This window comes from Chelonoidis abingdonii, chromosome 11 (genome assembly GCF_003597395.2).
Source record: "Chelonoidis abingdonii isolate Lonesome George chromosome 11, CheloAbing_2.0, whole genome shotgun sequence".
In the NCBI taxonomy this organism is placed as follows: domain Eukaryota; kingdom Metazoa; phylum Chordata; order Testudines; family Testudinidae; genus Chelonoidis; species Chelonoidis abingdonii.
Genome location: NC_133779.1, coordinates 30,730,485 through 30,752,384, shown reverse-complemented (window position 1 = coordinate 30,752,384; position 21,900 = coordinate 30,730,485). Strand labels below are relative to the sequence as shown.

The following is a 21,900-nucleotide window of genomic DNA, read 5'->3' as shown; positions in this document are numbered from 1 at the left end:
GGGGCAGAGCAAACCTGGATCAGAGGATCAGCCAGGCCCCACATTCTATCCCACCCGCTATCGTTATCGTTATGTTAATGGCTCCAGCAGCCTTAACTCCTCAGTTACCCACGGACTGTGCGCTGTCGGGAATAACATTACGCCACTGGGCTCTTTGCTGAGCACACATTTTATCAGGCATCACAGGTGTTCATTTCAGTGGGTCTCCCAACCCTGCCTTCCGCCCAAGAGCCAGCAGAGCATTAGCAGCCCCACTGCATTGCAGGAAACTGAGGCACACAGGAAGTGGCTGGTGCAGAGCCACAGCAACAGACCCAGAAGTGGAATCCAGGAGTATGTGCCAAGCACTAGGCCAAACTCAGCCCCGGGGCTGGGAATGGAAACCAGAGTAGAGCCTTTTGGAGCTGGGGCAGTTTAAACCAGCTGCCCTCTGGAGTCTCAGCTCCTGCTCCCCTGCTCTAACTACTAGACCATACTCCACCGCTGGCAGTAACAGCAGAACCCAGGAGTCCTGGCTTCCCAGCGTCCGCTCCAACACTAGACCACACCCCCCTCCCGCAGCCTGAGATCCCATCCAGATACGATTCTATGGTTCTGCTGTGCCCTTGGCAAGGCTTCTTCTCCTTTCTGCTCAAGTCCCAGCTATCTCCAGACCCCAGTGGGCACAGCTTGGATGTATGTAAATATAACCAACCTGTGGCTAGTTAGCCGCGTGGCCAGCGTACAGTGGGTGGGCCCATGGCTGTGATTACGGTGACCCAGAGGGATGCTGGCCAGGGGGGTCCCTCCATTTGTAGGTGGAGAAACGGCCACCAGGAGCATTGCTGGGACTGGGCTGCCTCTGCCCAGGCTTGAAGAGGGGAAGCTGGGAACAGCAAAGGCCACTTGGGCTCTGCCTGGAGCCGAGGAAATGAGCCAGTGAGTCTCCACACAGAGCCGGGCAGTACTGGGCCCCCGGGGCTTGGAGCTGAGCCGCTCACGGAGCGCTGAGTGGGGGCCTGAGCCAACCCCCCGGGTCTGTCGCTGTTGCAGTGGGCGCAGCGAGGCACGGCTGGCTCTTCCAGAGCTCTGCAGGTCCTGCAGGAGCACCGGCAGGCCTGCCTCAGCCCCCAGGTCTGGTTCCTCGCTTTCACGGCTCGGCCAAACCTCCCAGCAGAGCGGCTCTATCCATGCTCTGTGCTCTGCGCTGCCTTGGTGTGCCAGAGCCGGCTCTGTGAAGCAGCCGGCTGCAGAATTCACATCCAGGCCCAAGTACCCCCACAGCACCAGGGCATTACAAACCCAAAGGGCTTTGAAACCAGCAACCTACCAGCCCCGGCCCCAGACATGGCAGGCAAAGCTGGGCTTAGCCTGCATCTCCAGCCTAGGGGGAGCCTGATGTGAAGAGCAGAGACTGCAATGGAGCTGTTCCGTCCTGGCTGCACGCCAGGGGGTGCCTGTGCGTGGGCATGGCTACCTATTGTGGGTATTTATCCATCCCCGTTACCAGGCTACCTGAGCCCCACCCCGTCTTTAGCGAACTGAGCCTCGACGTGCCCATAGGGGTAGGGGCAGGGCAGCACTGCTAGCCCCATGTACAGGGGGGCAACTGAGGCACCGAGAGACAAGGTCACACGGGAAATCAGTGGCAGAGCAGGGGCTTGAGCCCTCGTCTCCTAAGACCCAGGTTGGGGCTCTAAGCACCGGACTACCCCTGAGCCCCGAGGAAGGCACCTATGGCAAGGCTCAAGCAGTGCCATCAGCTGCACCTTCCCGTGGGTCCTGTGGTGCATGCTGGGTGATGTAGTCCCCGTGGTCGGCACTTCTGCCTGACGGTCCAGGGCCCAGGCTGGGTGTGGCTGCTCCATGGCTCTCCATTCCCTGAATCAAAGCCCAGGTCCTGCCGGGACGGTAGGTACAGGCCCCCAGCAGTGCCAGATCCTGCCCCTGGGCTTTGTTGGTGGTGAGCAATGCAGCACTCCCGGGGGGTAACCAGGCAGCACGGTCCTCCATGTCCAACTAGGGGAGGGAAACGGCCTTGAAATCTAATCCAGGATGCTCTAGAAACCAATAGTGCTGAGCTCAGCGTCTGTGAGCCTGCCGAGGAGTCTGATTATTTTTAGATAAGATGGAGCAGGGACGCGGGCTGCCCAGCCTGCCTGTGTGGCTGATGAGGCGGCAAGGGGTGGGGAGACTGCAGCAGGCGCTTCCTTTGCACCATTGCTCTTGCAAACATAACGCGTGCCGCCATCGTTCTAGTCTTCCTGTTTTTTAACCACCTTTCCTTTGGGAGAGCCTGACACAGGAGCGGGGCTGAGCCAGCGTCGCCCCAGGGAAATCAGTGGAGTTACTCTGCATTTACCCCAATGTCACTGAAGCCAGGATCTGGCCCCTCCACCATCCAAACGGCACCGCACAGGCCAAATCCTGCAGTCCTTACTCAGTCAAAACTCCCACTGAGGTGGGGAGCTCAGGCAAAGCAGGTGGTAGTGCTCCCTGGGGCTGGAACAGCAGAGTGGGGACTCTGGATGAGATCTGGTTCCCAGCCCTGCAGAGACACTGCTCAGCAATTTGAGACAGGAAGTGGAGGGGTCTGCATCCAGAGGAAGCAGCAGGAGGAATTCACAGAAGCACTTAGGCCTGGTCTACACTACAAATGTAGGTCGACATAAGCCGCGTTAAGTCGCTCTAATGATGTATGTGTCTATAGTATCGATAACACACACACACACCACACACACACACACACACACCAGCCGCATAGCATGAGAAAGGGAAGACAGCCAGGCTACATTTCAGCAGCAACAGTGCTGGGTTTCCCGCATTGTTGTTTCTTGTTGCTAATGAGTACATAAGCTATCCGGGTGTCACTGAAAGGGCACCAGGAGCAGCCAGGAGATGGGCATGTCGGTTGCCAAAGGTCTGATGGCCATGGCACAAGGGGGAAGGCAAAATAAAAACACCTGCGGCGAGGCCCGTCCCTCCTCACAATCATGGGAGACGTGGCGAAGGTTCAAGCAGCAGCATGAATTGGCTGTGAAAGCTGCAGGGGCTGGCAGAGTGGAAAACCACTGATGCTGCTCCAGTTGGGGGTCTGGGACCAAAATGTTGTGTATATGCACTGGGCACGTGTGACAGGTCTATGTGATGGACGTGATGCTGGGTGTATGCAATGAATACATGCAATGGGTGTATGGAATGGGTATATGCATTGCCTAGAGCAATGGGTATAGCCTCTGGTGTACTGCTGGGTACATGCACTGGGTGTGGTGCTGAGTATCGCACTGAGTTCCACATCAAGGGTGAAGGGGGGAGAGAAAGAACAACAGAAGAAATCGTGAAAAGGTCTGGGGGTCACAGAACCCCTAGGAAGGGGGTTCCCTTTCCAAGGCCTGGCGCCCGGAGGAGGAGGAGTTCATCTTCACACCTTAACATTTACCAAGTCCCGTCCCATGAGCTGGCCCTGCGTGGGGCCGGATTGTGGCGTCTGGCGCACACCAGGTGCTCAGCATGTTACAGCATCTGGCCCCAAACAAGGCCCTGGCTATAGACCCTCTCGTTCTGGGCTCATCCCAGCAGAGAGCTGTGCAAGGCACTTGCCAAGGCAGTGCTGCTCAGCCAGGCAGCAGGACAGAGAGCTGGGTGAGCGCCCGCAGAGGGGCAGAGGGCGCGTAGCTGGAAGCCCCGAGTTTGAGCAGGGAGGGGAGACTTGGCGAGGTGTCAGCTGTGGTTACTGGGCTGGTATGGGGAACGCCCAGCTGCCGGGGGAGCTTATGGAGACCAGGATCAGCCCCATGCCTGGGGGAGGGCAGGGGCTAGAGTGTGGGAGGCAGCCAGCACACAGCCTGAGGCTGTCTCCATTATCCTTCCCCTCTCCCCGTGCCCTCCTCTGTCTGCCAGGGTACCTGGTCTCCATGCCACCTGCTGAGGCCTGGCCAGTCCTGTCTCAGATCCCCCAGACGGGACCCACCCTGGCACCGGGCTCACCTGTGGTGGCACTCCATGACCGATGTCACATCCCCGTGACACCACAGCAATGAAATCCCATTGCCTCGAACAAGGTCTGGGAGCTCCAGGACAGCTCCCTGAAATCACTGAGACTCTGCCACAACCCCTGGGGCTGGTGACCCCCCCAGCCCTCCCACAGCTAGCTAAGGCAGTTTGGGCGGCTCAGAGCCCCCCATGGCACCTACTGCCCCGAGCATGCCAGGCTGTGGCATTGCCCCGGGGAAGGGTGCCAAGGCCCAGGTGGCAGGGAGCAGCTGTTCCAGAGCCAGATGCAGTGGGCAGGCCAGGCGGTGCTTTGTACCCGTGCGCAGGGCCGCCCGCCCAGGGGGCTGCAGCCACAACAGAGGAACCAGGGCTGTTTAATGGCGCCATCGGTTCTGAGGTTGGGAGCTTCCTCCATTACTGGCGGCGGGCAGGCAGCGGTGAGGGCAGGAGGCTCCATCGGGCACGGCAGCCCATTAATCATTGTATGGGAACAGCAAAGTGACCTCTGGTTAGTGAGCGCAGACCACGCAGGGGCCATTACTGCACAAATGCTATTACATAAAGCAGCCATTAGTGTTTGTCTGTTGCCACGGGAACCAGGGGCCTGCCTGGTCATGGTCACTAGAGGAGAGGAGGGGGGGGGTCTTTCTTTCTGTCGTTCTTTCTTCACTCCCTCAAGCTTTACAATTCCCCCCCACCCCTCCCGCAATTTGATTTGAATGCTGCATTCTACTCCACTTCCTGTCCTAATCTCTTGCACAGTGTTCCTGTGCACTGTTACATGGTTGCTGCGTTCCACCCTAGAGGTGGCTGCATTCCTGCGTGCCATGAGTGAGCCAAGTGCAGCGTTGCTGCCCAGGATTTAATTATTGCTGTGTTCCAGCCCAGAGGTGGCTGCAATGACTCCCTTCCCTTTCACTGTCAAAGGGATCCTCGAAGGGATACTGTGAGGAAATACTAGAGCAGGGGTAGGCAACCTGTGGCACGTGTGTTGCAAGCTGATTTTCAGTGGCACTCACACTGCCCGGGTCCTGGCCACCGGTCCGGGAGGCTCTGCATTTTAATTTAATTTTAAATGAAGCTTCTTAAACATTTTAAAAAATCTTATTTACTTTACACACAATAGTTTAGTTCTATATTATAGACTTATAGAAAGAGACCTTCTAAAAACATTAAAATGTGTTACTGGCACGCGAAACCTTAAACCAGAGTGAACAAACGAAGACTCGGCCCAGCACTTCGGAAAGGTTGCCGACCCCGTACTAGAGTCAGTTTCCAGCCAACAGGGGGCGCTGCGGGGAATGCGACAGGTCCAACCACTGACAAGGGTAGCGAGTGTGAGCTAGTCCGGAGCCCAGCCGCTCCTGGCTCCTACTCCTGACTTGAGCAAGCTACAGTTTCCACACCTGTGAATCACAGCTCACGGGAGCTGTTACCATCTTCCTTGGGTGTGCTAGAATCAGGGCTGGTGCCAGGGCGGGTGACTGCCAGAGCCAATGAGCACCAGTCTCTACCACCCTTTGGGGCCATGGAAGCACGGAGCGCTGCTGAAATTAATCGGGGGGTGGGGCAAAATGGGGACTGTTGGGTCATCTAGGGCAGGTTCGACGCAATGCCAGCTCTCCCCGCTCTAGTGCAGCCCCCAGCTCTTGCCATCCTGAGAGTGGGCTGGGGGCAGTGGGCTGGTCGCTGCCAGCAGGGGGCACTGCTCAGAGCGAGGCATAGGGGCCTGGCACGGGGTCAGGATGGGGGGAAAGAGGCTGGCGAGGGGGTGCTGGGCTGCAGAGTCTCACACCTGGCTTTTCCTTTCAGATTCGGAGCAAAGCAGCAGTCCGAGGACAGGGATCGGCTCGGACCAGGAGGACAGCAAACCGATCACATTGGGTAAGTCAGCGCTGGGTGGGGGGGATCCCCTCACCCTTCTCCCTTGCCAGCTTGCGGGGGGTAGATCTCACACGCAGACCCCATTTAAAGCTCTCTCGGGGCAGGAAAGGAAGCCATGCGGGTACTGAGGCAGTTGACACCCTCCCTGTTCACCCTCCCCAAACCCAGGGGCCAGGCCTCTCTCTGGCCAAAAGAGTAGTGAGTTTGGGGCTCTCTCAGCCTAGTGTCCCGTGGTGGGAAATCTCTGCACAGCGAGGCCTGAGAATGGGGGTGGGGGAGGAGGAGTTTCTTAAAGCCCCAGCCTCTGGGGTCAGGTGCTTATGGGAGAATCTCAGCTTTGGTTTTAAAAATACCCCGGGGAAGTTTCTCACCCATGTGGCTGTGGAGAAAAGCTGCAAGACCTGAAGCCTCTGGAGCCGGAAGGCAAAAGACGAGACCCACCCAGTTAGTTAGTTACTACAGCTCAGGATTCGTGGGGGCTGCCCCATCATTCTGGGACACTTTAGGGGGGCAGGTTTCTGCTCAGACGAGGCCTGGGGCTGGGATAGTGGAGGGGCTGTGGGGTGGGACTGAGAAGCAGCAGCAGGGCTGTTGGGGGAGCCCTGGACTGGAGCATCAGGAAGTGATGGGAATTTAGGGCCACTGCAGAGCTGTAGCGGGGACTCAGCACTGGAACAGTGGAGGGGCTGCAAACCAGGGGCCTGAGGCATTGGCAGCGCTGGGCATGCGAAGCTTGTATGGCACTCACGCATGCTATGCCAGGCTCTCTTGTCAAATTACCCTCCAGGCCGCTTCTACCACAGGGGGCTTGAGGGTCCTGAGGGGCACAGAGAGCAGTCACACCCCAGACTCTTCACTGAACACACCTCACTCCTGCCACAGGGGGCGCCAGAGAGCCCTGGGCCAATACAGGACCACAGGCAGGTTCTTACATCTGCAGCAGGGGGCGCCAGAGAGCCCTGGGCCAATACAGTATCACAGGCAGGTTCTCACTCCTGCCACTGGGGGTGCCAGAGAGCATTGGGCCAATACAGCACCATAGGTGGAGTCTCACTCCTGCCACTGGGGGTGCCGGAGAGCATTGGGCCAATACAGCACCATAGGTGGGTTCTCACTGTTGCCACAGGGGGCGCCAGAGAGCCCTGGGCCAATACGGTACCATAGGCGGGTTCTCACTTCTGCCATGGGGGGCCGGAGAGCCCTGGGCCAGTACAGCACCATAGGTGGAGTCTCACTCCTGCCACCGAGGGCGCCAGAGAGCCCTAGTCCAGTCCAGCCCTATGGAAGCGGGAAGGTTTTAGCCGAGTTTTGCACTGAAGTGGTCAGCAGCACAGACACCTGCTCCTTCAGGGGCCAGTGTTGCGCCTGCTCTCCCAATGAGATCAGACAGCCCACAACAGGACCCTGAGCCAGCCCCCCAAGTGCTCCCAAGGGGTCAGGTTTGTGCTTCCCTCTGAGACCTGCTGGGCGCTTTTCAAGAGCACGTGGTTCCCTCTTGCCAGCTATCGATGAGGAAGATGCTGAGGGCACCTAGGCCTCTCCAGCCAGCACCCCAAGCCAGTGGTTCTGTGCCTGACTGTCAGGCCGAAGCTCTGGGCCAAGGCGCCCCCCCTTAGGCGCCCATGTTCACAAGAACCGGGCTCTGCGTGCCCCCAGCTCCCGGGCACAGAGTCAGAAACAGCCCTTTGCATGAAGTGAGCTCAGAGCTCAGATTCAAACACAGGCCATTACCTTGGGGAGATGGGGCGGGACAGAGGGGGTGGGTAAGCGCTGGAGAGAGGGTCAGACTAGCACAAATAGAAGAGCTGGATGTTAATAGAAAGCAGAACTTTCCCCACCCGAGAGGTTCACCCATTAGTAATGTCAAGGGAGGAGTGTCCACAGGATGCCCCTGATTTCACAGGAGTTCACATTACGGACGTGTTGGGCCCCTGCAACAAATATTACTTGTTATTTGTATAACAGTAGCACCTAGAGGCCTCCAAGAAGGACCAGGACCCCACTGCCAGGAGCTGCCCAGACACCTAGAGAGACAGCCTGGCACTCCAAGGGTGGGAGGGGGACCCAGAGGCCAGAAGCAGGCCAGTGGCAGAGGCAGAAAGAGAACCCAGGTGTCCTGAGGCCTGGGCCTCCCCACTAGACCGCATGGTTTTAGACAAATCACATTTTGGTTGGCTGTGTCTGTCTGACAGCCAGCAAGGCGGAGGCAGAAGAGCAGGGAGAGAGGGCTCCCAGCTGGCCTGCGCCAGCAAATCCTGGCTGCTGCTGGCCCAGGGCATCCCCAGAGCAGCACCCGGAAGTGCTGGGGGTGAAAGGTCAGGCACCGAGGTGGAACGGAAAGGAAGTGAGTGGATTTTGCTAGATGGGAAAATGCCAGAGAGAGGAAACTGCTGAGCTAGGGCTTTCTCCTCCACCTTCAGCTTCTGCCAGCAGCTTCTCAGCCGCCGGTGACGCTGAGACCCAAACTGACCCTGTCTGCTGCTAGTGCACCGCCCCACGCTCTCGCCCGCCTGCAGCAGAAGTGCTGACTTGGCAAACCAAGGCTGCAGCGGGGGCTTGGCTCCTTGGTGCCTGGGGTGACATACACTCCAGGCAGATGCTGAATAGCTTCCCTCTAAGGGGACTGGGCTGAGCGACAGGGAGACCGCTGGCTGGCCAGGAGCCGGAGTTTTTATCAGCTGGTCTGTGGAGCATGGAATGAGTTTGGCAGGCCTCAGCCCAGCTCCCCAGCATAACAGCCGTCCTCAGGCTCCTTGCAGACAGGCCAACAGAGTGATTGCGTGGACCTGTGGCAGAGAGCAGCAGGACAGTGGGAGCATGCCCTGGGATTCCATGTGCTGGGTGACTGGAGACAGGTGGGGTGGTGCCAGTGGTAGGATCTGCTGCCCAGAACAGGGGCTGAATCCCAAGCTGGCAAGTTCGCAGTTTGCCCCCATTCACTGACTTTGCTGTCTCACTGTGAGTGCCAGGATCTCCCGCCCGTGGCTGCTTTCCACTGAGTCACTCCTGTGGTTGGGTTTGGTTTTCTGAGTCACTCCCCACATGCCAGAGGCCCCTGCACTCAGCTTTGCCAGCGTGCCAGCCCCGGGGCATGCGGGCAGGAGCTTGGCTGCCAACTGGGGATGGAAGTATCCAGGACTATTGAAACAGCAATTATTATTGAGAAGTGGCACCTGGAGGCCACTCCCGCTGGCACGCTCCATGCCACCCCTAGACCAGTGTGCCGGGCGCTGCACAAACACACAGTCGAATCAGCCCCTGCCCAGAAGAGTTTACAGTCTGTACAGATAAAAGAAGGAGTTTTAATCTCCATCTTAGAGTTAGGAAGCTGAGACCCTGAGAGCCAAAGGGACTTGCCCCTGGTCACGCAGGGGATCTGGGATCGGACCTCTGAGCCCTGTGCTTTTCTGAGACCCAGGCCAACAGCCTCAGTGCAAGACCATCCTGCCTTTGTGCTGGTTTGCTGTTCCACTAGGCCTGCCCTGCTGCGTGCATGATTCCCATGCTCAGACCTTTACACATCAGCCTTGATACTGCACTTGTCAGTCCCCAAATACAAATGCAGGGCATTGTCACATTCTCCACTTACAGATGGGGAAACTGAGACGCAAATCTTGTCACCCTAACTTGCTAGATTTCTTTGAAGAGATTATAAGTTTGGTTGGTTCAGGTAACTGTAAGGCATTTTGGCTTGGTACTGCAGGATATTTTGATTAAAAAACAAGAACAATACAAGATCAACATGGCACCGACAACATGGACTAAAATCTGGCTCACTGATGGGCCTCAAAATGTTACTGTAAATGGGGACTCATCAGCAATGTGCTTCTAGCAGAGTCCTGCCGGGATCAGTTCTGGGTCCCATGATATTGAACATTTTTATCAACAACCTTGAAAAGAACATAAATCATCACCGATAAAGTTTGCAGATGACACAAACATTGGTGAATAATGAAGCTGACAGGTCACTGAGACAGAACGGGCTAGTTTGCCTGGTGAGCCGGGCACAACCAGCCAACCTGCAAAGTCACCCGTCGAGGAACACAGAGCGTGTGCCACCATTACAGGAGGCATGAAAAAGGTGGAGAAACGTTCTTCTCTCTTGCCAGACAGGGTAGGACAAGAGGCAGTGGTTCAAATGACAGCAGAGCAGATTTAGGTCAAATCTCAGTAAGGGCAGTAGGACAATGGACTGGACCTGCCTCAGGAGGTTGTGGAAGCTCCTTCACTGGAGGTTTTCGAAAGGAGGCTGAGAGCACCTGTCTTGGATGGTGCAGACACAGCAAGTCCTGCCTCTTGTGGTCCCTTCTAAACCTACAAGTCTTTGGGGTACTCCTGGGGAAGCAGTGCCTCTGAACAGGACTTTGGGGTCATGGGGGATAATCGGTTGAACTTGCTCTGGGTTACTCTGATCCTTGGATGTATAAACAGGGGAATCTCAAGTAGGAGTAGGGAGGTTCTTTTACTCCTGGATTTGGCTCTGGTGCGACCGCTGCTGGGACTTTCTCCAGTTCTGGTGCCCACAGTTCAGGAAGATGTTGATCACGGGGGAGGATTCAGAGAAGAGCCCTGAGAATGACTAAAGGATTGGGAAACCTGTCTCCCGGAGCTCTGCCTGGTTAGCAAAGGGAAGGTTGAGGGGTGATGTGGTAAGTAGCTGCCTGGGGAGCAGGAATTTGAGAATCTAGGGCTCCTCCGTCCAGCAGAGCCAGGTCTAATGAAATCCAGTGGCTGGGAGTTGAAGCTGGATAAACTTAGATGACAAACAAGGTGAAATTTTTAGTGAGGCTAATTAACCATTGGAACAATTTGCCTGGGGCTGTGGGGGGTTTCTCAGCCCTGGAAATCTTTAAATCGAGAGGGGGCGTTTTTCTCCCAGCTCTGTGCTTGTTCCCCAGGAATTAGTTCAGGGACGTGCTGTGCAGGAGCTCAGAAGAGATGATCACAATGGCCCCGGCTGATGTCGTAATCTAGGAATAAGTGAAGGGATTTGAGTCATACCGGGCCAGGCCTACCTGCGCCCACGCCACTGGTTCGTTTCTATGGATAACAAGAATATTCAGAGTAAATGTTTTAAAAGCAAAAGAGCTTGAAAGGGGAACAAACCCTCCTGTTTCAGGGCAGGAGCTGACCTGGGGTCAGGAGCGGCCTGTGCCTGGGGCAGGTACCCCATCACTGCGGGATTCTTGCCCATTCCTTGGAAGCAGCTGTTAGAGACAGGTTACGAGAGTAGATGGGCCTCTGATCTAATCTGGCAAGTCCTGAGCTGCCTCTGTTGTGTCTCAGATTAAAGCAACATTCTGGCTAAAAAAAACAAGGAGTCCTTGCAGGGGTCTCCAACGTGGTGCCTGTGGGCACCATGGCACCTGCTGGGGCATCTAATTGCGCCTGCGTACAGGCCGGCGGACGAGCATCCGCTGAAATGCTGCATCATCCAGAGGCGTCGCTGCCGAAATGCTGCAATTTTTGGCTGTATTTCGGTGGCGACACCTCTGGATGATTCTGCTTGTCGGTGGCATTTTGGCAGTGACGCCTATTGATGTTGCCGCTTGTTGGCGGAATTTCGGCCGATGCTTGTCTGCTGCCATGGTCCTCCATGGCTTGTCGTCTGGTGCCCGCTGAACGAAAAAGGTTGGGGACCACTGCCTTAGAGACTAACAAATTTATTTGGGCATAAGCTTTCATGGGCCAGAACCCACTTCGTCAGAATGTCAAGTCAGTAACAGCCGCCCTGAGCACTTGTGACCCAGCCCATGGAGAGATTAGAGCTGCTTTCACACCCCGGGTTGGGGGTTTAAGCTGCGTAAGTGTGACATGAAAGCAGGTCAGGTCAGTATGACATGTATGTCAGTTACTGGATATCTGACACACAGGTGCAATACGTGGGAGCCAGCATGAGTCACGCAGATAGGAAATTAGATTTCACAGCCGGTGCCTGGGGATCTGGGCTGGGGATCCCTGGCCCTCTCCAAGGCCCAGGCAGGAGTGGGCAGTGCTCGGGGGGCAAAAAGGGTGGGGAGGAGCCAGGCTGGACCATGCCGACGCTGCTCTGGTGCCCCATTGGATCTTCCCACTGGGCTGACTTGGGAACTTGGCAGGGGCCCATGGGCCGGCAGCTGCTGGGCAACGGTGCAGATTGCGGCTTCTATGCATGCTGCATGGGAGACGCCAGGCTGCTGGAATGTCTGCTCCAGCCATTGCCCCAAGCAGACCATGGGAGGTCCCCGGGATCCTGCATCTTGGAGCAGCTACAGCCTCTCTGCCTTGCCAGGGCTCTAGCTAGCTGACAGCCCCAGGAAGCGATGCCCAGCACAGGCAGCAGGAGGGAGGAGGGAATCTCCATGGCCCTGTCCACCCTGGCCTCTGCAGAGATGCGGCCAGTAGCTGAGGTGCCACCTCTACCCCGGAGCTCCTCTCCCCAGGGTCCTGCAGAGCAAAGGCTTCCAGCATCTAGGCTCCCTGGTCCACTCCCAGCCCAGCCCCTTAGCTCTGCTAATTGATGGACCAGGAGCACCGGGCAGCTCAGCTAGCCTGGGGGACTTGACTCTGGCCTAGCCAAGCAGAGCCCGGACCTCCTGCAGGCCCCTGCCTCAGCTCCCAGGAGCAAGGCTGGGACCAGCAAGCCAGGCAGCTCCCCCAGGCAGCTGTGTACCACGTGCTCTTCTCAGGCACTGTAGTCGGGTGTCATGACACATGCTGGGCAACGCCAGCCCCCAGGGGCCATGAAAGGAGGCAGGTCCCCAAAGCGATGGATTGTGGGTGGAGGCTGGAGCAGAGGTCCACCCCAGTTAGAGATGCAGGGAGGGAATGGCGGCGAGTCTGGTGCCAGCGATGGGTGCCCAGAGCTGTGTCTCTCGGCTCCTCTCATCTCTCTCTCGCTCTCTCCCCACGGCAGATACGACAGACTTCCAGGAGAGCTTTGTCACGTCGGGGGTGTTCAGCGTCACAGAGCTCATCCAGGTCTCCCGAAGTGAGTACCAGGCTGGGCGCCGGCGGCCAGGGGCGCAGCAGCAGGCAGGAAAGCCGTCAGGGCCCCAAAACTTTCCCTTGCGCTGACAAACACGCCATTGTGTGGCGAAGCAGAGCCAGACACTTCCCCTTCCGCCCCCGCAGCCCCTCCAGGGGAGCAGACTTCATGGAGTTCGGCTCAGGGCCCGGTGAACAGGTCTGGGCACAGCCTGGCAGCCTCATGCCAATGGCTGTGTTCCTGAGCCCCATGGGGGACGCCAGCCCTAGCTGGCATAACGGCCAGGGTGAATTTCCCCCAGGAGTGGGTAGCAAATGCAGCTTTCCCCCGGAGCAGCAGACCCAGGGGAGCTCTGACATGGAGGGACATGCCCGCCCCCGGCGGGGTGTTCTGATGAGCCCCCTGATGCGGGTCTCTCTATGTTGTGATCCACAGCGCCGGTGGTGACAGGCACAGGGCCAAACTTCTCTCTGGGGGAGTTGCAGGGTCATCTGGCCTATGATCTGAACCCCTCGAGCACTGGCATGAGACGGACGCTCCCCAGCACCTCATCCAGCGGGTACGTACCAGCCTCAGCACAGGCTCTGGGGGCAGTGGGGCCGGGAGGGGTTGGGGGGGGATAGGCCTTTTCTAGGCCTTCTCTGTGCAGCAGAGTGTGGGAAGGGTGAGACAGGTTCAGTCCTGCTTCAGCCAGATGCGGGGCCTGCCGGCACGCCTAGTCCCATGCATGCAAGCACCTTCCTGGGCACACTCATACTACCATGCACATAGAGGCCTGGATGTACAGAGATGTAAACACACCCGGGGACCCGCGTGGAGATGCAGTCGCACATGGAGTCCCATGTCTGCACCCTGCGACACGCGTGGTGCTCCAGTCACACACACCGACAGAGCATGCACGTCCGCAGACTCGTGCAGACACACACACCGGGCAATAGTGTAAAACTCCGCCTGCGCGGCCTCAGATCGGGGTTCGTTTGGTCCATGGAATAGAAATCCAGGGCAGGTTTTTTTCTTTTCTGGGCGGTAGCCAGAGTCCAGTGCACGCGGGCTCCTCTCCTCCTCACTCCTAGTCCTCTCCCTGCCTGACACAGGGTGTCCCAGGGGAACTCCTTCCTCCCACCCTGGCTGCAGCCCAGGCTCCCAGCCTCTAGCCTGGTAACCTCCTCTGGTGCGGAGGGGGAATATGTGTTACTTAACCCCATCAGTGCTGCAGGGCTCCAGGGACCTGGTGCAGTGACGGCCCTGCCGGGAACAAAGCCAGCAGTGACGTGGTTAACCAACAGTTTTGGCCTGGTGGCTTCCAGGGACAACTCAGAGCAGCCCTGAGCTTGGCAGCTGTAGCAGCCTGGCCGCGTGGGCCTGTCACTGCTTCCGTCTAAGCAGGGCCAAGGCTGTGCAGGAGCTCTGCAGAAAATGGCCTGGGCCCTGCCCCAGTGATGGGGGCTTTTCCCTCTGACCCAGGCCTGGCCCCATGCCTGGGACTGTGCTCCTGGGGGCTGTTGCATATGGACTGGGGCCGGTGGAGATTTAGGAATAAGGAGGAGAATTAGCAGCAGCATGCGGGCTCCCTACCTCCTTTGGACAGGACCTTGTGCCTCCCTGTAATCCCTGTCCCTCTGAATATGGTCTTTGCCACTTCCGGTCCTAGACTGTTGTGTGGCTGTTAAACAGCTGCCGCGTTCCACCCCAGAGGCAGCGCCCGCGCATAGCTAGCTGGTGGGGATGATATTATTCAGTGGTGGCGGGTGTGCGCCCTGTGCTTTCAGCCTGTAAACTAATGCGAGAGAACAGGAGCCTGGGAGCTGAGGGAGAAGCAGCCCGCTTGGGTCTCTGGGCAGAATTTGGCTTTCATGGGCGCTGCCAGGTTACTGGAGAGCAGAATTTGGCCCACAGAGTCCATTTCCTCTGCCAGGGAACGAGCTGGCAGAGACCAGGCCCTGTGGATTTCCCGCCAGATGAGCTAGGTGAGGGGAGGGGGATCCTGCCGGCCTTGCCTCACTGGTTTGGCAGGGTGCATGGGGCCTCAGGGAGCCCCTTGCTTTCTCTCATCTTTGATCGGGGCGGCGTGAGGCAACCAAGCCCTCGGACACCCTCTTAGAGTTAACTGGCGCTCCGGGTGTTGCTGGTGATGGTTGGCTGCACTTGGGACCAGACCCATGTTGGTATCACTGCGTCATGCAGGGGTGTGAAAAATCCACTCCTCCGAGTGACGCAGTTACACCCTGCAGACAGCACCCTGCACACGGGGGGGCTTCTTCCATAGACACAGTGACCCCTCTCCGGGAGGTGGATTAGCAAGGCCAAGGGGAGCAGCTCTCCTGACGCTGCAGCCGTGTGCATCAACACAAGCCCCCAGAGCACCCACTGGGGTCACATGGGTGTAATGGAGAGGGGAATTGGGCCCAGCAGCTTCATTTCTTCTTGTCACTGACCCCAGGGCTCCCTGCCACCAGCTCCTCACTGGCGCCCCTTAGTGCCGAGGCTCCAGGAGGCAGCAGCCACAAGGTGCCACTTCTGTATGGGCTTGGCCCAAGAATCTCAAAGTTGATGCCTCCTCTTCTGCCACGTGCACCCCAGGGGACTCTGCCCCTGAGTAACGAGCACTCCCAGCTGCTCTGCACAGTGATAACATCACATTCCTGCCGCCCCGACCTGTGTCAGGTGGGCCACTCACTCAGGGAATAGGGTCCATAAGACTGGACTAGTGACTCACCTGAGGTCAAACAGCCATTCAGTGGCAGAGTCCCCTATAACCACTAGACAACAGTTTCCTCCCAGAGCTGGGCACAGAACCCAGGCATCCGGGTGCCTAATCCTTGGCTCTAACCACTAGACTGTACAACACAGGGAGGGAGGGAGCCCCCGAGCCGTGACTGCCGCCCCTTGGCTGTAGGCAGGAGCTGTGGCAGCGAAAGGCCCCAGTGCCCATGCTGATCAATTCTCCTTCCTCCCCTTCCCCAGGAGTAAACGACACAAGTCTGGCTCCATGGAGGACGACATAGACACGAGTCCGGGGGGCGAGTACTACACCTCGCCCAGTTCGCCCACAAGCAGCAGCCGCAACTGGACAGAAGACATGGAAGGGGGTAGGTAACTGGCCCGGGCCCTTCCCCGGTGTCTTCTCCTGGCTCTGGCGCCAGGCCGGGCCGTGCACCCGGCTTCTCCTTTCTGGGTTGGTCACTTCGGCTTAGGAGCCAGTTCCTGGCTCAGACAATCGCCCCGGTGCTGAGAGGTCTGAGGCAGAGCAGGGAAAGGAGCCGCCCGCTGCATCCTGGGGCATCCCGACTGCTGATCGCTGGCTTCACAGGTGCTGTATGTGAGGGCATGGCCGGGGGTGAGCCAGCGTGCCATCCTCCCTCTGCCAGAGGAGACCGGCAGCCGCAGGCCCACTCTGCCAGGCACTCTGGGCTCGCTGGTGGAGCTCCTGGCTGGGTGCTTGCCAGCGCTGTGGGAGCCCTCGAGGAGGTGCACTTGGGTTTCTATAGGTGTCTCTGATGGCTGTGCAGGGAATGTCCATGGGTCCACAGGGGCTTCCCCAGCACAGGGTCTCTGGAGTGGGTCTGTGTCAATGAATCTTCCAGGGGAGGGCCAGCAGCTGCCCTCCCCACTCAGGAGGCCACCTGGCTCCCCACCCGCCCCCTGTACTCACTGTGTCCCTGCCCCCGCCGCCTCGGACCCCTCTGTGCACTGCCAGGCTGTGGCCATACCCCCGCCGCTCCCCATCTCCACAGGTGCCCCATATTACTGAGGACAGATTTCTTCCTTGTTTGATGTTTTGTCTTCCTGTCTAGACAGCCCCAATTAGCCGCTCATTAAGAGAAGGGGGAGGGGGTTGGCTGAGCTAATTAAAGCAATACAGACCCTTTTTCAGATGGCTGGTTCCTGGGGTCCCAGGCGGCGCCAGTTCTCCCTGCAAGGACGTGCGGGGTGGGGGGGGGTATTGTACATTATCTTGTATTTATTTCTTTTTATAATCTTGAGATTTCTGTCAGCGGGTAGGGGGGGAGGTTCCCTGGGGATCTGCTGCGTTGGGGGGGCAGTGAGCACTGGCAGCTAATGGCCCAGTGGGGGTTCACCCCCCAGCTTCACACAATTTGGGATGTTTTCAAAGGGGCTCTTTAGCTTTCATACCTCTCAGCCTGGGAGCCCCAAACTATTCCCCGCCCCCAATCCTTGGACCTGGCCCCTGGCCCTACCCCCAGACTGTGTGTGTGCGTGTGTTTGTGTACACCTGTGTGTTTGTGCACATGTGTGTGCAAAGGTGAGCTGGGGGGAGGGGGGTTCAGACTCCAAGCCCAGATCCTGGGCCCCCTTCCAGAACTCGCGCCATGCCAGGAGTCCAGGGCCTGACCAGAATCGCAGCCCGAGCCTTTGTCTGCCCTGCTGGGCGCAGGCCGTGAGCCCCCGCCACCGGGACTGTAGGTGTCCCCTGACCCCTGCTGGAAGCGCCATATCACAAGCTTTGCACCATTGAGCCAGCCCGGGGCACCCCAGGACAGTGTATACAGCCCCTCCTTCTCCAGCGGGGGACAGAGCAGGGGGGCAGAGAACTCGGAGCTCCAGCAGTTCTGGGCAGCAGAGCACACCAAGAGGCCCAGTGCAGAATCTAGTCCATTTTCCTCACTGGATTTCCTCCCAATTTACACCAGCCTGAAATCAGAACCAGGCACAAGGCATCATGCTGGGGACACAGGACTTCTGGGTTTGAGTCCCAGCACTGACTCAGCACTTTGCACTGGCAGGTCTGTTCTCTGTGCCTCGGTTTCCCACCTTGGGAAGAATGGTGCTGACCCCAAGTGGTGTCCTGAGTTAGCAGCTGCAAAGCGCTTTACTGCGGGATTGGAAAATCCCAGAGTCGGCTGAGATTTTTGTTCTAATCTGGGTTTGGATGTCAAAGGGCCTGTTTCTTTTCCTACATGAAAATTTTCCACAAATAAAACCCGTTTCTTTAGAAATTTGGGGGAGGTTTTTTTTAAATGAAAAACGAAAAGCAAGGCAGGTTATTACGTAAACCCTGCCCCCACCCCATTTTTGCTTTCCAAGTTTTTCCTGGGAAAAGCCCTTTTCCAGCCGGCTCTGTTGATGATGAAATGTGAGATTGTTTTGAAGATCCCTAGGACAGGTTATCCAGTCTTCTGCTGTTCAGGCTCCCGGGTTTTGCTAGCCTCTTTGATATTTGCTAGAGGTGGGTTTCGCTGTCTATTATTTATTTATTCTTTGCACTGTGGTAGCCCCTAGCAGCCTCCTCTCGGCCCAGGTCCCTGACCTGCTGGGCACTGAAGAAACACAGAACAAAGAGAAGCTTCCTACGTCAAAGATAGATTGTGCTGGGTGGGTCTGGGCTTGGGAGCTGGGTTGCCCCAGGCGTGGTGGAATAGCCCTGGGGTTGCTCTGCCTTACCTACGGAGCGCTGAGCGTCCAGAGTGGTCAGTCGCTGTCAAGACATTGTAGGCGTGGTGGCAAGGAGGAGCGCTCACCCGGAGCCAGGAACAGAACCCAGGCATCCTGGTTCCGAAGTGCCCTGCTCCAGAACTTGGCCCTCCTGGGCCGCAGCTTTCTTTCTTTCCCCTGTGGCGGGGCCTCGACTCACTAGCTCCACCAGCTGTTGGAGTTCAGGGAGAACCTCAGCTCTGGGTGCGAGTGCGTGTGAGTCCCTCTCTCTCTGTGCCCCCCAAGCCCGGCTGTGGGGAGGGGGGGAAAGCCATCCGAGAAGGGATGTGCTTAGCCGGCGCGTCGCAGGGGAGGTTATTTCAATCCCGTACTGGATGTTCTGTGAAATCCTCCTAAATGACCGTCTGAGAACGGGCTAAACCCATTAACACCGGCTGGGCCAAATGGCTGGAGATAAATCCTCCATGGCACTGTGGCAGCAGGATTAACTCCCTCTGGGAGCGCCCTGCTTCGGGCGGGGGGAGCCCCCACAATGGAGCCCCAGGTACTGGGATGGGGAAGGGCAGACGAGCCACACGCTCTCTCTACGGGATGCTCAGTGCCCTGCACAGCCACAGAGCTCTGCCCTGGTGGGAGGGTCCTGCCAATGTCCATGGGCTGAGGGGGCTGCAGGGGAAGCCGTGGCCGCGGGGCGGAAGCAGGAGCGGGGTTGAACGCAGGGAACAGCAGAGAGGAGGGCACGGGGTGAATTGGAGAGGGGCGGAAGGGGAAGGGTGAAGCAGTGGGAGACGGGGCCAAGGGGCACGGAGGGGGATTTCAGTGAGCAAGTGGAGGGGCTGGGTCGGAGGAAGCAGCTGCCCAGGATGTGGGCTGCCCCATACAGCCCAGGGGAGAGCAGAGAACCAGGCACCCCAGCCGGAGACACCATCCTGCCTCAGTAGCCATCCCCAGACAGCCACACACCGCCTCTGGGCCTGCCAGCTGGAATCACCTGCGGGGGTGGGGGGAGTCAGTTCCTCCAACTCCTCTCCCCAAATCCCTGGGGCTTAGCTGCCCATGTCCTGCGCCCAGAGAGTCCCTGGCACAGGAGAAGACAGACAGTCCTGTGGGCAGCCAGAGGTCGGAATAGAGCAAGGCGGGGCAGATGCAGTGCACACTGGAGGACACTGGGTGTTTGTGTGTGTGGGGGGGGGGGGGCAGCTGTTCCATTTCGATGAGTGCTGCTGGCTCCCGGGTGAAAGGCAGCGAGGCAGGCTGGGGGCAGGAACCACCGGCCTGGAGATCTGGGCGCTAGCGCCTCTAGGACTGAGTCTGCCAGCCTTCGCTCAGCGAGAGGATAAAACTGCAGTGTTTGGCCCTCTGAAAGCAAGGATGAGCCAGCGGGACTCTTGTGCCCAGCCCTGGAGAACCCAGGCGTCTGGGCCTGTTTTAAAAACTGACCTGATTTCTGGCTAAAGCTCCTGCTGAGCCCAAGCCTTCCACGTGGATCAAAGCCCTTTACCCAGGGCTTCTCTTGTCACCTGCATGGCTAGCTGGCGCGGGCACTGTTCTCACAGCACACGCAGCCCAGTGGGAGGCAGGATATATTGGGCCTGTTCCCACAGCAGATCCAGGCAGCCAGCCTTGCTGGAGGCCAGTGACGGGCACTGCTGGGAGGAGATTCCTGCCCTGCATTCCCAGACAGAAGCGACAGAGATCCTGACCCCCGTTTGTGTGCTGGCAATGGGGGCTGGTCCCTGGCGATGAGAGGCCAGTGGTGCAGATGAGAACTCTTTGCATGTTGAATTGGATCAGAGGCTGGGTTGGGAGCCCCTCCCCTCCCCCTGGGGTTCGGTTTCAGCCCTTCTCTGGTATAGCTGTGAGCCAGCAAGCTGTGCAGACAAGGTACTGGAGAGCAGCTCCTGGGGGTTCGGTGCCACTGGAGAGCGACGGCGGCTGTGTCATCGCGTGCCTCCTCGTGGAGGTGCAGGATCAGACAGGGCAGACACGCGCCAGAATGGAGCTCGGGAGACAGCAGGCAAAGCCCCGAATTCTGGGCTGGGCTGGGGGTGGGACTGCCCTTGGTGTGTTAGAATAGCCCTGGGGTTGCTCTACCTTACTGCAGCCATACCGGCCCTGCATGGACCACTGTGCAGCCCCGAATAGCCAGCCCACACAGCACTCCAGCCACTCCTCCTGTCCCCCCATACACCTGTCCTCCCAGGTCTGGGGGATGGGGGACCCTACGCTGTCCTTGGGGAGACAATCTCATCGCAGGCACATTTCCCCTGCTCAGCAGCCCTTCCCCCCATGGTGTTTATGCCTTTTGGCTCCTTGTGCTCAGGGCTCAAATCCCCCAGCTCAGCGCTCTGCAAAGCTCAACGTATTTTTAGCTCTCCTAATCTTTCCTCATAAATCAACAGCCAACTATCCCGGCTGGGGCCCATAACGGGGCAGGGCTGGAGCTGGGGTCTCCTGTCTGCAGCACCACAAGCTGAGCCAAGGGGATCTAGACCCAGAGGGTTTCCTTTACTTTGGCTGACGCTCAGTGGCAGAGGGAAAAACAGCGTCTCTGTCCCATTTGCTAAGACAGGGCCGACAAAGGGGGGCTTGGCTGGTCCCCGTTCTCCTTGGCACAGGCACCTCTGTCCTGACAGACCCCGCAGTGGGGAAAGCAAAGGCCTGGCAGTGTGGTTGGCCAGGCTAGGGGCATGGCACCAACATTGCACAGAGCCACCTCAACTTACCCTGCCTGGGCCTGTATGGCCTGGCCTCCACCTGCCCTGGGCCTGTACGGCCCAGCCCCCACCTGCCCTGGGAATGTATGGCCCTGACTCACCTGCTCTGGACCTGTCTGGCCCTGCCCCTACCTGCCCTGGGCCTGTACGGCCCGGCCTCCACCTGCCCTGAGTCTGTACGGCCCGGCCCCCACTTGCCCTGGGCCCGTATGGCCTGGTCCCCACCTGCCCTGTGCTTGTATGGCCCTGACCCACCTGCTCTGAGCCTGTCTGGCCCTGCCCCTACCTGCCCTGGGTCTGTACGGCCCGGCCCCCACCTGCCCTGAGTCTGTACGGCCCAGCCCCCACCTGCCCTGGGCCCGTATGGCCTGGTCCCCACCTGCCCTGGGCTTGTATGGCCCTGACCCACCTGCTCTGAGCCTGTCTGGCCCTGCTCCTACCTCTACCTGCCCTGGGTCTGTATGGCCCGGCCCCTATCTGCCCCCTGTACGGCCCTGCTCCCACTTGCCTGGGCCTGTATGGCCTGGCCCCCACCTGCCTTGGGCCTGTCTGACCTGCCCCCACCTGTCCTGGGACTGTATGGCTCAGCCCCCACCTGCCCTGGGCCTGGATTTACCCTGCCTCCACCTAGGGTTGCCAACTTTCTAATTGCATAAAACTGAACATCCTTTCCCAGCCCCCTGCCCCTTCTTCCCTGAGGTCCTGCCTTCCACTCACTTCATCCCCACTCTCTTCGTCGCTCGCTCATCCCCACCCTCACTCACGTTCACCGGGCTGGGGCAGGGGGTTGGATGGGGGTGAGGGATCCTGCTGGGGGTGCTGGCTCCAGGAGGGAGTTAGGGTATGAGAGGGGACTCAGGGCTGGGGCAGGGATTGGGGGCAGGAGGAGTGAGGGGTGCAGACTCCAGGAGGGAGTTAGGGTGCGGGAGGGGGCTCAGGGCTGGGGCAGGGGTTGGGGGCAGGAGG

The 21,900-nt window shown here is 58.6% G+C and overlaps 1 protein-coding gene across 6 annotated transcripts in view; it reads left to right on the top strand.

The window, feature by feature from the left end:
• Positions 1-21,900, top strand: part of NFIC (nuclear factor I C) — a 148,330-nt gene that overhangs the window by 87,277 nt on the left and 39,153 nt on the right. For all 6 annotated transcript variants that reach the window (XM_075070838.1, XM_075070836.1, XM_075070840.1 and 3 more), the window contains 4 exons: positions 5,785-5,856; positions 12,752-12,826; positions 13,259-13,382; positions 15,788-15,912. In XM_075070838.1, coding sequence (XP_074926939.1) covers positions 5,785-5,856; positions 12,752-12,826; positions 13,259-13,382; positions 15,788-15,912 — 396 coding nt within the window. The remainder of the gene's footprint in view (positions 1-5,784; positions 5,857-12,751; positions 12,827-13,258; positions 13,383-15,787; positions 15,913-21,900) is intronic.